This window comes from Ciconia boyciana, chromosome 3 (assembly GCF_034638445.1).
Source record: "Ciconia boyciana chromosome 3, ASM3463844v1, whole genome shotgun sequence".
Classification (NCBI taxonomy): domain Eukaryota; kingdom Metazoa; phylum Chordata; class Aves; order Ciconiiformes; family Ciconiidae; genus Ciconia; species Ciconia boyciana.
Window position 1 is genome coordinate 68625235 of NC_132936.1, and position 13161 is coordinate 68638395.

Below are 13161 nucleotides of genomic sequence, written 5' to 3' on the forward strand. Positions count from 1 at the left end.
CATACAATTCATTATTTTTTTATAATGCCACAACCTATTTAAATAGAATAATTCACCACTTCAAGTAAATTTTCTAGCAATCAAACACAAAGCAGGAGTCACAAAAATGAAAATATTCCAGGTGATCACCTTCCTCTTGTAAAGTTCCAAAACCAAATATTCAAGTCAGCATTTGTTTGAATCTTTTCAGGAATGATCCATGGCAGTCCTCTAGGTTATGCTAAGCCTCCTGAAAATACATGACAAAACAATCATTCAGTCATAAGGAATCCTTAAAACTGACATACAGTGTTCCAAAAATCAGCTGAAATATTTACAATTCTCATAAATCATGTCACAAATCCTTTTTATTTCTCTAGATAAAATTAGCCTTAAGTTATTTACCTGATTTACCCGAAGTCATGACAGGAGTCTCCATCATCATGGGAAAAAAAACAATGCAAAATCTTGGTCCTACTGAAACTGAGGTAAACCTCCCACTGACTTCAATGCCTAAACCAGAGTTTCATTTCAAGCCTTCAATTCCAGTCATATGCATAAAAGTAAATTCTTCTTAGAAACTTACAAACAGATGTAGTGAGCACTGACTACCTTAATTTCATACATGTAACACATTTTGCTGGATGCTTTGAGGAATCCATCATAAATGAAAAAACAAGTGCACTTTGTTGAAATACTATCAACTTAGCAAACAGAGGAGGAGTTTACAGGGGAATATTCCAGCTTTGAAAAGCATCCATGGGTGTGTATATCTACAACCTGTACTATGTGACTCCAGACACTTGCTTTTAACACATTCATATTACATCAAACCACTGAGTGGATTTGCTGGTGGTTACATCTCATTACTTCCGATTTTCAGCTACCTACAGAGAGAGGTAGATACCTGACACCTTCCAAGGGAGCTTTTCCATGTAAGCAGTAGCTGCCCTTATTATCACTGGACGTCCTAGCCCAGGATGGAGGGAAGGCAGGGTCTGCCTGTGAAGCCACGTGTACAAGTGGTCCAGTGAAAAGTCTGGACATCCCTTTTGAGGGTGAGATGTGGAGCAGGTACTTGTCTCTTCAGGTGTCCTTCCTGACATCCCACTCTCAGACTAGGATCTGGCCTGCTGGGTTAGCACACACCTCCTCTGACCTGCAGAGAGGAGGGAGCACAAAGCAGCCTGGACAAGGCGGGACTTTTTCCACAGGCGCAGCCAACAAGGAAATGGTGGTGCTGCAATGGAGTGCAGATGTACTTTTATGAGGGGGAATGCCCCACTTGTGGAGTTGGCCTGTGAGCAGACAGATACACGTGGCAGTGCAGGTGCATTTTGTCAGTCATGTTTGGTACCGTTTCCAGTGAACCAGCAGGAAAGGACAATTACAAAGAAAACTGAGGCTGGACTTAGCACATGGCTCCAGCCCCTCACCAGTGCTCCAGGAGCCAGGAGGCTGAGGAGGATTTTGCACTGGCAGAAATTCCCAGTGGCAGATAACTCTCTGAACCTGAAGAGCTTCAGGAACAACAGCCTTTGCTCTATTACCTGCTGAGATGCCCATCCAAGTTTGTCAGTAAAGGAAAGACTAACACGAGTGAAAATAAATTTATCTAAGTGCCATAGCAGCTACCTTTCAAAATAAGGAAAGTAAGGAAATTCTGTTCTGAGAACGTTATCAAAGCACTTGAAAAGGTTATTAGGATGCTCTCAATGTCCTTCTCATGACCTTCTAGCACAGGGTGTGAGACAGCATTACTTTTCAACTGTAAACATCCCAGGTTTTTGATGGATTGGATTGTGTAGAAGTGGATAGAATTTCACTGCCATTCGTTGCACTAGTAACCTCTCTCTTGATTCTTACAGCCTGAAATCAGCAATGTCAGCATATGGAAAACACGCTTTAATGCTCGACCATTGCTCAGGTTCTTCCTTCAGCATGGCTAGGGCACAATACTTGTAAATACATAGGAATTCGTTTCTTCTTTCAGCTAAACTATTCATCTCCATTTACTTGATGACTTGCCTGCTTGTTACTCAGTTTCCAAATCCTCTGTTCCTGCTTGATCTGATTCTTCTAACCGGAAAGAGATGTGACGTGAAGGCTGTTCCTCAGCAGGAGGTTGGTCAGTCTCTTCTTTCTCTGCAACCAGTTGGTCAGCAGCATCTGTCTCACCGGCCACCTGTGGTGCTGCATCTGTTGGCCTGGGCTCTTCAGCGGGTGCCTCTGTCAGATCAGACAGAGGTTTATGGCTAAATGCATCTAAGCGTTTTTCAACCACTGTGCAAATCAAGGCTGAAACAGAGAAAGCCACCATTAACAAACATGGAGGAAAAAACCTATAATTTGAGATTACTTTATATATTACTGACCTATAACTTCTTAAACAGGGAAAAAACCTGAAAAAACACTAAAAATGAAAGAATACTTGAATGAGAAAAATTATCCCTGCTGCTGTATCCTAGTTCCAGCCAAATGAGTGGTTTACACTGAAAGCAGTGATTGGAAAGGGTTCACCTGGATTGTTTTGTTGATTTCCTCACAGTTGTTCCTCACTTCTGGAGCGGGTCACTCCGCCAGGAACAAGGACTAGCCAGGCTGCACACAGCAGGATGGTTTTGGCAGTGCGAAATACTGGAACTAGGGAGTCATCAAAAGATTTTCTCTTTCCGAAAAGCAGCTGTAAAGCACCTATTCTTTATTATTTTTGCTGTTTAGCCTTTGTAAATTTTTCTGAACATTATACCCCTTCCAAATCAAAGAACACAACAACAACAAAAAAATCAACGCTCACTTTGATTTACATCATTTAAATATGAAAAATAGAGGCCAAGAATGAAGGAAGAGAGGTTTAACACAGAAAATAGGACAATGTACAGGTACTAAAAAGAGCTTCATTGTTAATTCATGGGTTGACTTTAGCAATTAAAAGAAGGAATGGTCATCTCTGAGAGGATGAACATAGCCCCCTTATACTGTGGGTGTTTCCCTTGTAGTTCACAGCTCTTTTATTGGACAGTGACAAAAATAATTCTTTAAGTAGTGTCTTCATTCAAATAGGTTAAAAATGGATCCTTAGAGATTTTTCCTATGCTTCTGTGTAAGGGGGGGAAGAAGCCACAAACTCTCTCAGCCGAGGCTGTGTCTGCCTCTACAAAACTTGGAGAATCTAATTTGCGGTTTCTTTTGCAGAGATGATGTTTACTCAACAGTGGGTGATTTGGTATAAGTCAGGAAATACAAAGGGTAAATAGCAAGACAGGGACTGCTGGTATTATTGGCCTGCTCCACCTGCTCTGTGTATCTTAGAACTGGTGCAAGACCATGATACCTGGTTAAAAAATTAAACAGAAAAATTTAACAGGAATATGATAGATGTTCTCATCAATAGTGTATCCTGCAGCAACATTCTCCTTGGGATGTTTATTCGGTAGTCACATACAATACTTCTTTCTTAAAAGGAGAGAAAATTCCCTCCCTTCCGAAGAGCTACATGAAGAAGTGATCCTTGAGTGTACATACTGGCACACATATCATAGGATAAAATACCTAACAGACCAGCTGTAATTATCCAAATTATACCCTAACAAAGGATCCTGGTTAAACTGAAAATAAACCCAAAGGAAACAAGCACAATTATAATTCAAACCCAAAAATCACAGCAGGAGGAAAACCATAGGAATGAAAGATGTTATGCAAGTATAAAAAGTGGTTTGGTCTAGGACCACCACAGTGGACATGCATTCATCATAATTTTGTTTCTACACAAGACAGAGTTTACATTGTTCAGCTATTTCAACTGCAGCCTCTGAAGACTGACTAATAAAAGAACCTGAATACTTAGCTTGAACTAGCCCCAAAGAAGACTGATATTTTAATCTATTTCAAAAAAAAGGACGATTATTGACTGCTGAGGAGGTAAGCCCTTGTTTTGATGAAAAGTGTCGGTCACCTGACTTCTCAACCATGGCCTACGATTATCCCTCTCTTCTCCTTTCATGGAGGATGAACATATTACTCCGTAGCTCAGGGACCTTACACAAACAAGTTAAGAGACTTTTGTGGTATACACATGGCTGTAGAGAGGATGGGCTTTTCTGTACCCACTGGCACCATCAGGCATACTACAGAGAACAGCACAGCAATGATGGCTGTGTAACACATGAGAAATAAAAGTTTTATAGCAGAGAAAAGACTTGGTGCTCTTTAACCATTCTGCTCCTGCAAAATGTGTTGCATCTCCCAGCATCAACACATCCCAAACAGTATAAAGCCAGCAGAGACAGGGTAGTGCAGCATGACTGACACTTCTATTATTTCAGCTGAAAATCAATTACCTAGATGTATGTAGTAGTAGTTTTCCAACATTAAAAATGTTTTAATAGAGTAAAAAAAAAACCAACCACAAAAAGCCATGGGTACTTGGAGTTCTTGCTAAGATGACATCTGCTACCTTAACCCACAATGAGCCTGTAAATGTGGTATTTGTTCTGACTGGGGAAAAAAAACAATCAAGAACATCAAGCAGCCCAGATTACATTCCAGGATTTGGTAACTTACAGTCAAGCATTGTCCTCCCCAGAACCTTCCTCTCTAGTGTTTCTTCCACTTCTGTCATCAGCCACGGAAGGAATTCTGTCTCAATATCTGTAAGCATTTAGCAGGAAGAAAGAAAGAAAAAATGTATTTTTATTAAGGATGAGCAACAGGATATTGAGGCTGTTTTTCATTTGCTACGACCATTAAGGGATGAACATCCTTGCCAAGAGACACTTGCTTTGCAAGAGCCAGATGAAATCTCTGGGGTGCTGTTGGGTTTCTTATCTCCTGCCTCTCTTACTGAGGTTCCTCATTGTTGTGGACCCAGACCAGAGTTCTCTCAACTGCAGTGATTTTCAAAGGGGTCTGGCATCCTGGAAGTGCTAGCACAGATGAGATACACAGTAATGTTCTAGGGAGATGAAAATAACTATCCTGAAGAAGTCAGGAGAATAACATTTCCTGCCTTGCTTTCCAAAGATGTCTGGCTTCTGGTCTGCTAAAAGCATTTGTTCCCTCTGACTAACGAGCTCTTGCTTACCCACATATTTCTCAAATCGTGCCCTTTGTATGCCATGGTCCCAAAGCCTGCCCTGTTTGCAAAATACACTCAGTTTCTGCATTTGCCCAATGACTCATTCTGGAGAGAGTGTATCTATTCCCAAGCTGTGGTCTGGGCACCTGTGCGGGGCCTGGGGAAGTGGGGTGCAGCAAGGTAGCCCGTAAGAAATGGTGCTGATTCAAAAAGCTTGGAAGTCACCAATGTACAACTCCAAAATTATTTTCAGGGCCTAATTATAATTGACTAATTTCTCCATTGCTCTGATAATCATTAACAAAGATTCAGAATAACCTACAGATTTATTTGCCTGCCCTTTCAAAAAACATTTACTTCAGTTTGGATCTCTCACTCGCTCGCTCTCTCTGCTCTACCAATCCTAACTACCCATTTATTTCTCTCCAATTCAAAAGCAGCTCTTCTCATTGTAGCACTGTCAGCTCTTGCTTATTCTTGACTACTTGTACAGATGACCAACAATGTTTGTTTTAAAAATTTGAGTTTGGAAACTATCTCTTCAGCCACAAATGTAAAAAAATAGAGTCTTGTGACATTATTCTAAATCACAGGACAATAAGCTATGTTTTATGGTTGTTTTGACCTTTATATTACTCAGTTCACATATTAAAAAAAAAATAAAAATACAAACCTCTTTCTATAGGGTCATAAAAAAACCCACTCTCACGAAGATTGTTGAAGACCGAGGGAATGAGATCAGCCAGGTAACGCTGAGCAAATGCCCGAGCTGCAATTTTCTCTGTGGTCTCTTTCTGTTTCTGCAGCATTTGCATGTGCTGGAGTCTGCGACGTTCCTGTCAAGACAATATTGCATATAAAACTTTCAGGCCTTTAGCCGTTACTCGTTTGATCTAGACTTTGAAGAATGATCACAGTGTGAGAGTTATAAATGGCAAAGACAATCAAGAGTACCGACACGTATGGCCTCTAACTTTCACAAAAACTTCTCATGTGAACAAGTGCTTGAAAGCAAGCTTGTACTCAATCTATGGAGTACTAAAATCCCCAAGGACTAGAGGGAAACACAGTATACCTTTGGTATACCTTTTCTGATTTTGGCAAGTCTGTGAAATAAGGGCCTTGTAGCTGGCCAAATGAAACCATTCTCTGACACCTCATTGATCTCCTGACTCTTTGCTTTATTATTGCACATAAAGCTGATAATTGGCCTTGGAATGAGATGCAGTCAGGTCAGGATTTCCTGAACTTTTCATCTTTCCAATTTTATATCCTATTTGATGTAATTAAAGATTAAAACTCAAATTGGTCCAGGAAAACGTGGAAAAATCCCCAAATATATAAGGCTGATGAATAGCAAGAAACTAAGACTTGCCCTTTCTATTTACTAGATAGTACTAATATAGCTTAATACTTGGAGATCTTGAGAGGTATGTGTGCACATACAGTAGGTGCATGCATTGAGCGTGAAAGACTAGGAGGTGCCTTTCTTACTTTCAAGCTCTGCGACTATTCATTTAGCAGTTATTATAGTGAAAAGGCTTGAGTAACAGCTGCACCAGGTACAAAGGGTACTGTTGGGTTTGGCCTCTTGATCAGGTGTCTGAGTGCACCAGGTCACGGGAGCATGACTGCTCCAAATAAACACAACAGCATGGTGCTGGTGCATGAGAGTAAATGGCAGAGTGCAGCTGTATGGCACCAAAATGCTTTGAGGAATATCAAACTTGACAATACCCTTTTGAGCACATCCAGCTTATTTCACAGATTGTCTTTCAGTACTGGAAATGGTTTTCTCTCTTCTGATGAGCAGACAGGCCTGTTCTGCTCTTAGGAAGTCCTACCTTCTCCTCTCTGTATCGCCTGTCCTGCTCTTCCAGGCGCTGTACTTCAGCAAGCTCTGCATTACGCAGCTCTGCATAGGCACGCTGATGTGCCCACAGCTGGGCCAGCTCTTCTTCCTCCGTGACTTCCAGCAAAGCTTGCTCAACTGTTTTCCCAATCAACACTTCCAGGATTGGCTTGACTTCAACGTCAAAGTCAAACAACTGAGGATGGGAGTCAGTGAAACAGAGATAAATGTCCCTTGATCACAATCACTCTTAGCATCTTGGCAAGGAGAAAAGGAGGATGAACAAAGCCCTTGTGCTGGAGGCAGGCCTGAGAAGTGCAGGTGGGGGGGCCAGTGTCAGCTAATGCAAGAAGCATGAATGCAGCTGGGGGCTAAACGATGAGTGGGCTGGAGTGAGACACCACACACCCTACCACAGCCACTGTGGGGGCTGCCAGGGAGAAGCAGAGCACTCACTTGGACCCTATTTCTGCTCACCTCTGTGTTCCCAACGCCTTCTCAGGCTGGACATTGTTTCTACAGGGGAGAGCATTTCTCAACATTGTAGTTCTTAGCTGAAAGCAGCAGAACCAGTGGACATGGAGAAGCACCTTCCTTAATTTTGCACTTAACCTCACAGCAGACATTGGGGACTTTTTTTTTTTTTTGCATATTCTGTGAGGATAAGTCCCTTCTGTTTCTGCCTCAATTTTGCATCAGAAGTGTGTTTTGTGTGGGAGACGTATTTTGACAGCACTTGCAGACCTGACTTCGCTTTGTACCTCTCCTTCTTCTATTTGTGTGGCCACATCTTTTCCTGTTTTGGCTGGTGTGAAGAGTGGAGTGGGTGGTCTGTCCAAAAATGCATCTGTTTGACACTCTGTATCAACTTCTATTATCCGGTCACTAATCTCTTCCAAATACAGTTCTAGAAATAAAAGCACAATGAAAGCTGTAAGTTGGATTCTTTTTATTTTAACTCTCAACTATTTTTGATAATTCTACAGGGTAAATTATATCCAAATAGTGCAATAAAATGTCTTCTATAAAGTTAAAAAAAAAAAAAAGACACCTCAACTTAAAACATGGATCAGTTTGCTGCATCACTTGTTCTCTGTAACATCTGGTGCACTTCCTAAAGGGGCATTTCACTTAGTAGGTTTCAAAAGTCAGAGTCTAGACCATTTCAGCCCACCCTGCAGAATAAACAATTCTTGATAGAGTCATCAGGATAGGACAATTTCAAAAAGGGATAATGATTGCCTATCTGCTAACGAGTAATATTGAAAACACACATTTTTCTCCGTTGTATGTGGCAAACCAAAACACTGCATCTGTCAGTTTAAAGAATGATATTCTACTTCTGGCCCCACGAGAAGTGGCTTTGAGGTAACCACACATCTGTAACAACATGTGCTTGATTGAATTATGACTGTCTGTCTCCTACTGCAGAGATAAATAGCCTGTCTCAGATAATAAGGTCTGTGGAGTACTTAAAATTATCTGCACTAGTCAGTGGGAAGGATATCAGACCAAGACTTCCACACTAGATAGCCTCCTTCTGCATCCAACAGTATCCAAATGGTGAAAAGCTGCTGTGTGCATTGCAGGTGGTGTAGGAGGTTCAGCAGGGCTGGGGCAGAGGGAACATTCAGAAGCCAAAGACCATGTCTGATTAGCGTGTAACACAGCTGTTTTCCCAGTTTGTAAGTCAGTCCAATCTGAAATGATTTTCAGAGGGCACAGCAATACATTACCCTCACCTCATGATTACCCCACTGCCAAATTTTGGGTTTCCTACAAATAAAATTGTTTTCCCACAAATAGGGCAGTTTCCTATTCTAAATTAGGGTGTATCCCCAAATTTTTAATAGCAGTTTTATTCTTACATATGACGGCATTCTTAAGCAAAAATTTTAAACCCCCTCAATTTTAAGCATATACCAAACTTCTCTGATGATACTGAAAGAGGAAAGAATAAATGAAGTTTTGACTAGTGTTCAAGAATGTACACTGAAAACTGAAAAAAAGAGCCTCTGGGAATATGTCACTAATTAGCCAAGTTTATTAAATACAACTAAAAATAAGGGGTTATAATGGAAAGGATTCAAGAACCTCTGGCTTTAGAATTCTATGATTCTAACCGTAACTCTATGTGATCTACCAACTGCATCATCAATTTAGTAAGTGAATATAAATCAGCAAGTTTCTGTTTTCGATGAATTTTTTAAAAATTCAGCCTTTTACCTGTCTGTACATGAATATGCTCTCTGCCTTCCACAGGCTCAGGTGTTCTTGGATGCATTTGCTCTTTTGCACGCTTTCTAGCCAGTGCTCTTTTCCGTGCTTCCCTTTGCCTTTGAATGTCAAGGGGATTGGGTTGGGTACTCTGAGCAGGGATGAAGAAGAAAAAAACCATGAAACAGAATACACTTTGTACTTGGAAATGATACTAATTTATCTCTACAGGAAAATGAAGGTTGTTTGATTTTAATGCTACATAAATCTAGCATTTTGGATTTACTTTTCTGGGTCCTGACCCTACATTTTCAGTTATCTTAAAGACTGTAGGGCATGAAACTAATAAGGTATGCTAGCTGTCTACAGGCATATACTAATGGCATCTCACTCTAAGAGCAATCAGTTGCTATTTGGAAGTGGATATTATATACAGAACTTTGCTTTGCAAGATAAAGTGTATTAAAATAGCATGTTTTTGCTGACAAGTAAGAGTTTCTAGGTAAAGCTTTAAGAAGGTCAAGTGGACTTAAATCCAGTTATCATATTATCAACAGAATTGTTTGCTAAATAAAAATTATAGGTTCTTTATTGTTGATGAAGCAAAAGAACCCATACTAACTTTTATATTCAGTACTGTGTTTGTGGATTGAAATGAGCATCACTTTGAACTTCTTAAACAGAACAGATGTGAAATTCACTCTAAGAAACAGCTACTGAACAAAATGAAGTTATTTCCATAAAGTAGCTTTTAAAAATACAGACTGCTTTAAACTCTTACATGATCAAAGTATCTATATAGAAATATTCTCTGAAAAGAACGTATCACTAAAACATTTACTATTGTATCAGGATAAATAAAATACTTTTGCCTCCACACAAGCACCTTTTGCATACAGCTGGACCGTCTAGCTCTGCTTCTTTAGTAGGGTAAGCCAAAGCCTACCCCAAGACTTAATTTCCCAAGAGCTGCTATTCTCACTTGTAACACCTGTGGATGCAGATGGTAACAGATGATGCAGTGATGACTTGTGCCCAGTATCATTAAAGTCAAGAAATAGGGGGGGGGGGGAATAATCAAGTACTTAAAAGGGAAAAAAATAATCAGAACTATAGAAATTCAGGGGAAACTAAGTGCTTTAAAGAAAGGCTGAAAACAGTTGCATGCTAGTTTAACTGGAGAGCTTGTGACTGTGAAATATTTTAAGTAAAACTGCAACTTCAGTAGTTGAAATTATTAACGAGGCACAGTTTCCCTGCCCTACCTATTACTTTTCAACAAAGCTGTAGTATGATCTGCATAAAAAACATACCACAGGTATGACTTGAAGGGCATAAGTGTTGCCACGCACCACTCTCCTGTCATACATGAGGTTGGCGTAACGAACAGGTTCCTTCTCTCTGCAACATCAAGCACAGATAGTTGTGGTTACAGAGCAGCAACCCGGATGCTACCGCCTCAACAAGCCAGAAGGGCTTTGAAAGGCCTGAGGTGCAAGTTCCCCCGAAGGATTCCCCTCCCCCAGGAAGGGCGGCGAGGGAGCTGGGGTGAGGGTGAAGGGCAGGAGGGGCAGCGGTGCCCGTTCGGGGCGCCTAGGCCGCGGGGCTGGATGGCGCGGCCCGCTAGACACCAGCACTCACAGCTCGGCGGCGTCCGGCGGCGCTCGATACTTCGGGCGGGCGGGCAGAGCGCGGGGCCGGCTGCAATAGCTGTAGGGGACGGCGGGGACCGCCGCCGCCGCCGCCGCCACCACCTCCGGCTCGCAGGCGGGCAGCATGATGGGGTCCGGCCGGGACGCGGCGGGTCTGGCCCGCAGCAGCCGGGCGGCTCGCTGAGGGAGCTGCAACAGCCGCCCGCGCCGCGGCAACCGTCTCCAGGGCAACGCGCGAGCGGAGCGGGGCGGGGGGAGTGCGCCGCGCATGGGCGGGGCGGGAGGGCGGCGGTGGCCGTGAGGCAGTTGAGGCGCCGTCGGGCAGCAGTTGGTCGCCTTTCCTCTCATGCGGGTTTTCCTGCTGGGAAAGAGCTAAACCCTGAGGGAGGTTTAAGGAGGACGTGCCTGCTCTCCAGGCACTGGGGTGCTCAGCGGAAAACCATCACTTTAACTGCTAACGGGTTTGCGCTTGGCAGCGCTGCGGGGCCCCTCCTGGGCTGAGGTAATGAGGGGGTTTAACCGCGAGGTGTCACCGTCCGTCTTCTGCCTCTGTACAAGCTGCTCAGGGACTGGAAGGTTTCCACTTAAACTAACGGTGCCTTACTCCGATCTGCAGCGCCGTTGGGGATGCAAAAATTGGCTGGGGGATCGCAAAAACCTGTCGGATGGTGTGCTGGTGGCTTAAGTACCGGTGTCCTGAAAGGCAGCCCAAACAGCTGCACTCTTAATTCTGTTTTTTCCATGGAAGTAGGGGATTTGGGTACCGTAAAGGTGTTGTATGATAGGGGATAGGAGAGTGAGGTGGGCCCTCAATATGCCATCCCATGTCCATAGTGAGCTGCACTCCCCCTCATGACAAATCATGAGGATGTGTTTTCAGATTCTGTGAAAAACTTCCATTAAGAGAAACAGAAAAGCAACTAATGGTTACTGATATAGTGATAGCTCCTTTTTTTAACTTATGTGGGTAGTGATGTAAAGCCTTGACTACTTTGGCAAGACTGACTGTATAAAATAATCCATGCCCTTTGTTTCTGAACAATTTCTTTGGTTCAAAAGTAATTCATGGGTGAAATGCTATTTATTTCAGCTCAGTTATGTTACTGTGGCAGATGTCTGTGCTCCATGACAGCCCTGTGTAGACAGTCACAGGCAAGAGAACTGCAAGTAGCAGTGAGCGCTTCATAGGAGGCCTGCAAGGCATGGGGGAAGCTGTATAGCAAGAGAAACTTTTAGAAAAAGAAGTAAGAAAACCCCACTCCAAACCAAAAAAAACCCTACCAAAAACCAAGGCCAAGTGTGGGAGGCAAGGGAAAAGAGGAAGGAATGGTTTTGTAATTAATTAACAGGCAGCTGGCAGAGTCAATACAGGAATGGGAGTTGTGTTGACTACGCGGTTACCAGCTGGGTGGTAGGACAAGAGGGTATGAGGCTGCAGGAGCACAGTGCAAGTGTTACTGAGGTGGGAGGGGAGAGTAGTCCTTCAATATTTGCTTGCGTCTGGGCAAGCAAAGTTAATGAATGAGCAGCTCGGTCCAGCCAAGCCAGAGGACTATGGCCCTTACATTTGACCAGAACCAGTACAACCCTTTGATTTTGGGGACCTGACTTGTATTTTCTGAAAATTTGAGTTGGGCTATATACCTGTTTCTGCTTTTGGCCTGAGGACTTGAAATCTGGGGAGACATTTCCAAGCTGTTAGGGACACAGTGTTTTCTGTTTGCATGAAAAAATAGCTGCAGTATAGCCTTCAAAAAGTCAGTCTGTACATGTCCGGTAAGGAATTGTTTGAGTGTGCTTGCTGAGAAATGTGGCTGGAATGGACTGGGCAGGGAGGTGATGAGAGGAGAGCCTGTAACCACCTGAGCAAGGATTCCTGAGGAACTGCCTGTTGTTACACACCCGTTGCCCACAAATCTTGTGAAGATGGTGTTGCATTGCAGATTCATGCTGTTTAGCTGGCCCCAGCCTGGTGTCTTACGTGTTGGGTGAATTTCTCATTCACCAAATATGTGCACTGACTAAATGGCAGTGACTCTCCTACTTACCTCTGTGAAACACTGATAACTCCTTTATCAGTTTAGTGCAAAAGCGTTGCAAGTACTCTGTGGGAGAGGCGAAGGTCTCTGGCTTTGAGGGTTAGCAGGCCTTTGTAAGTGACAAAGCCATGTCCAGGAAAAACCTCCTCTCTTCTCTCTTGCCCCCTTTTATGTTGTTTTTTGCTAAAAATACCTTATGAGTTCTGGAACATTTCATGTCATCAGAAGACTGCAGCAGGAGCCAAAACCACATTGATTGTAATCAGATGGCTAGGCTGCCATTAGTACCCATAGCTGCACTCCGGATCTTGCAGTTACAGTGGCTGTTTCACATATTCTTTGGAG

At 42.8% G+C, this 13161-nt stretch overlaps 1 protein-coding gene across 1 annotated transcript; it reads right to left on the bottom strand.

Annotated features, from left to right (window-relative positions):
- Nucleotides 1–8: 8 nt before the first annotated feature.
- RSPH3 (radial spoke head 3) lies at nucleotides 9–10992 on the bottom strand. The gene is made up of 9 exons (XM_072857930.1): nucleotides 10767–10992; nucleotides 10439–10526; nucleotides 9135–9276; nucleotides 7670–7815; nucleotides 6901–7104; nucleotides 5730–5892; nucleotides 4543–4629; nucleotides 2008–2277; nucleotides 9–229 (listed from the first exon to the last, which is right to left on the bottom strand). Exons 1-8 carry the CDS (start codon nucleotides 10901–10903, stop codon nucleotides 2015–2017), a joined length of 1230 nt encoding a protein of 409 aa, XP_072714031.1. The 5' UTR covers nucleotides 10904–10992; the 3' UTR covers nucleotides 9–229; nucleotides 2008–2014.
- Nucleotides 10993–13161: the final 2169 nt, after the last annotated feature.

Excerpts from the sequence above, each read along its gene's own strand:
- RSPH3 (XM_072857930.1), bottom strand. The coding sequence starts at position 10,903 with ATGCTGCCCGCCTGCGAGCCGGAGGTGGTGGCGGCGGCGGCGGCGGCG. Across the intron at positions 7,816-9,134 it reads GCATATTCATGTACAGACAG|AACTGTATTTGGAAGAGATT; the intron begins GTAAAAGGCTGA and ends TTTTATTTCTAG. Across the intron at positions 4,630-5,729 it reads TTATGACCCTATAGAAAGAG|ATATTGAGACAGAATTCCTT; the intron begins GTTTGTATTTTT and ends AAATGCTTACAG.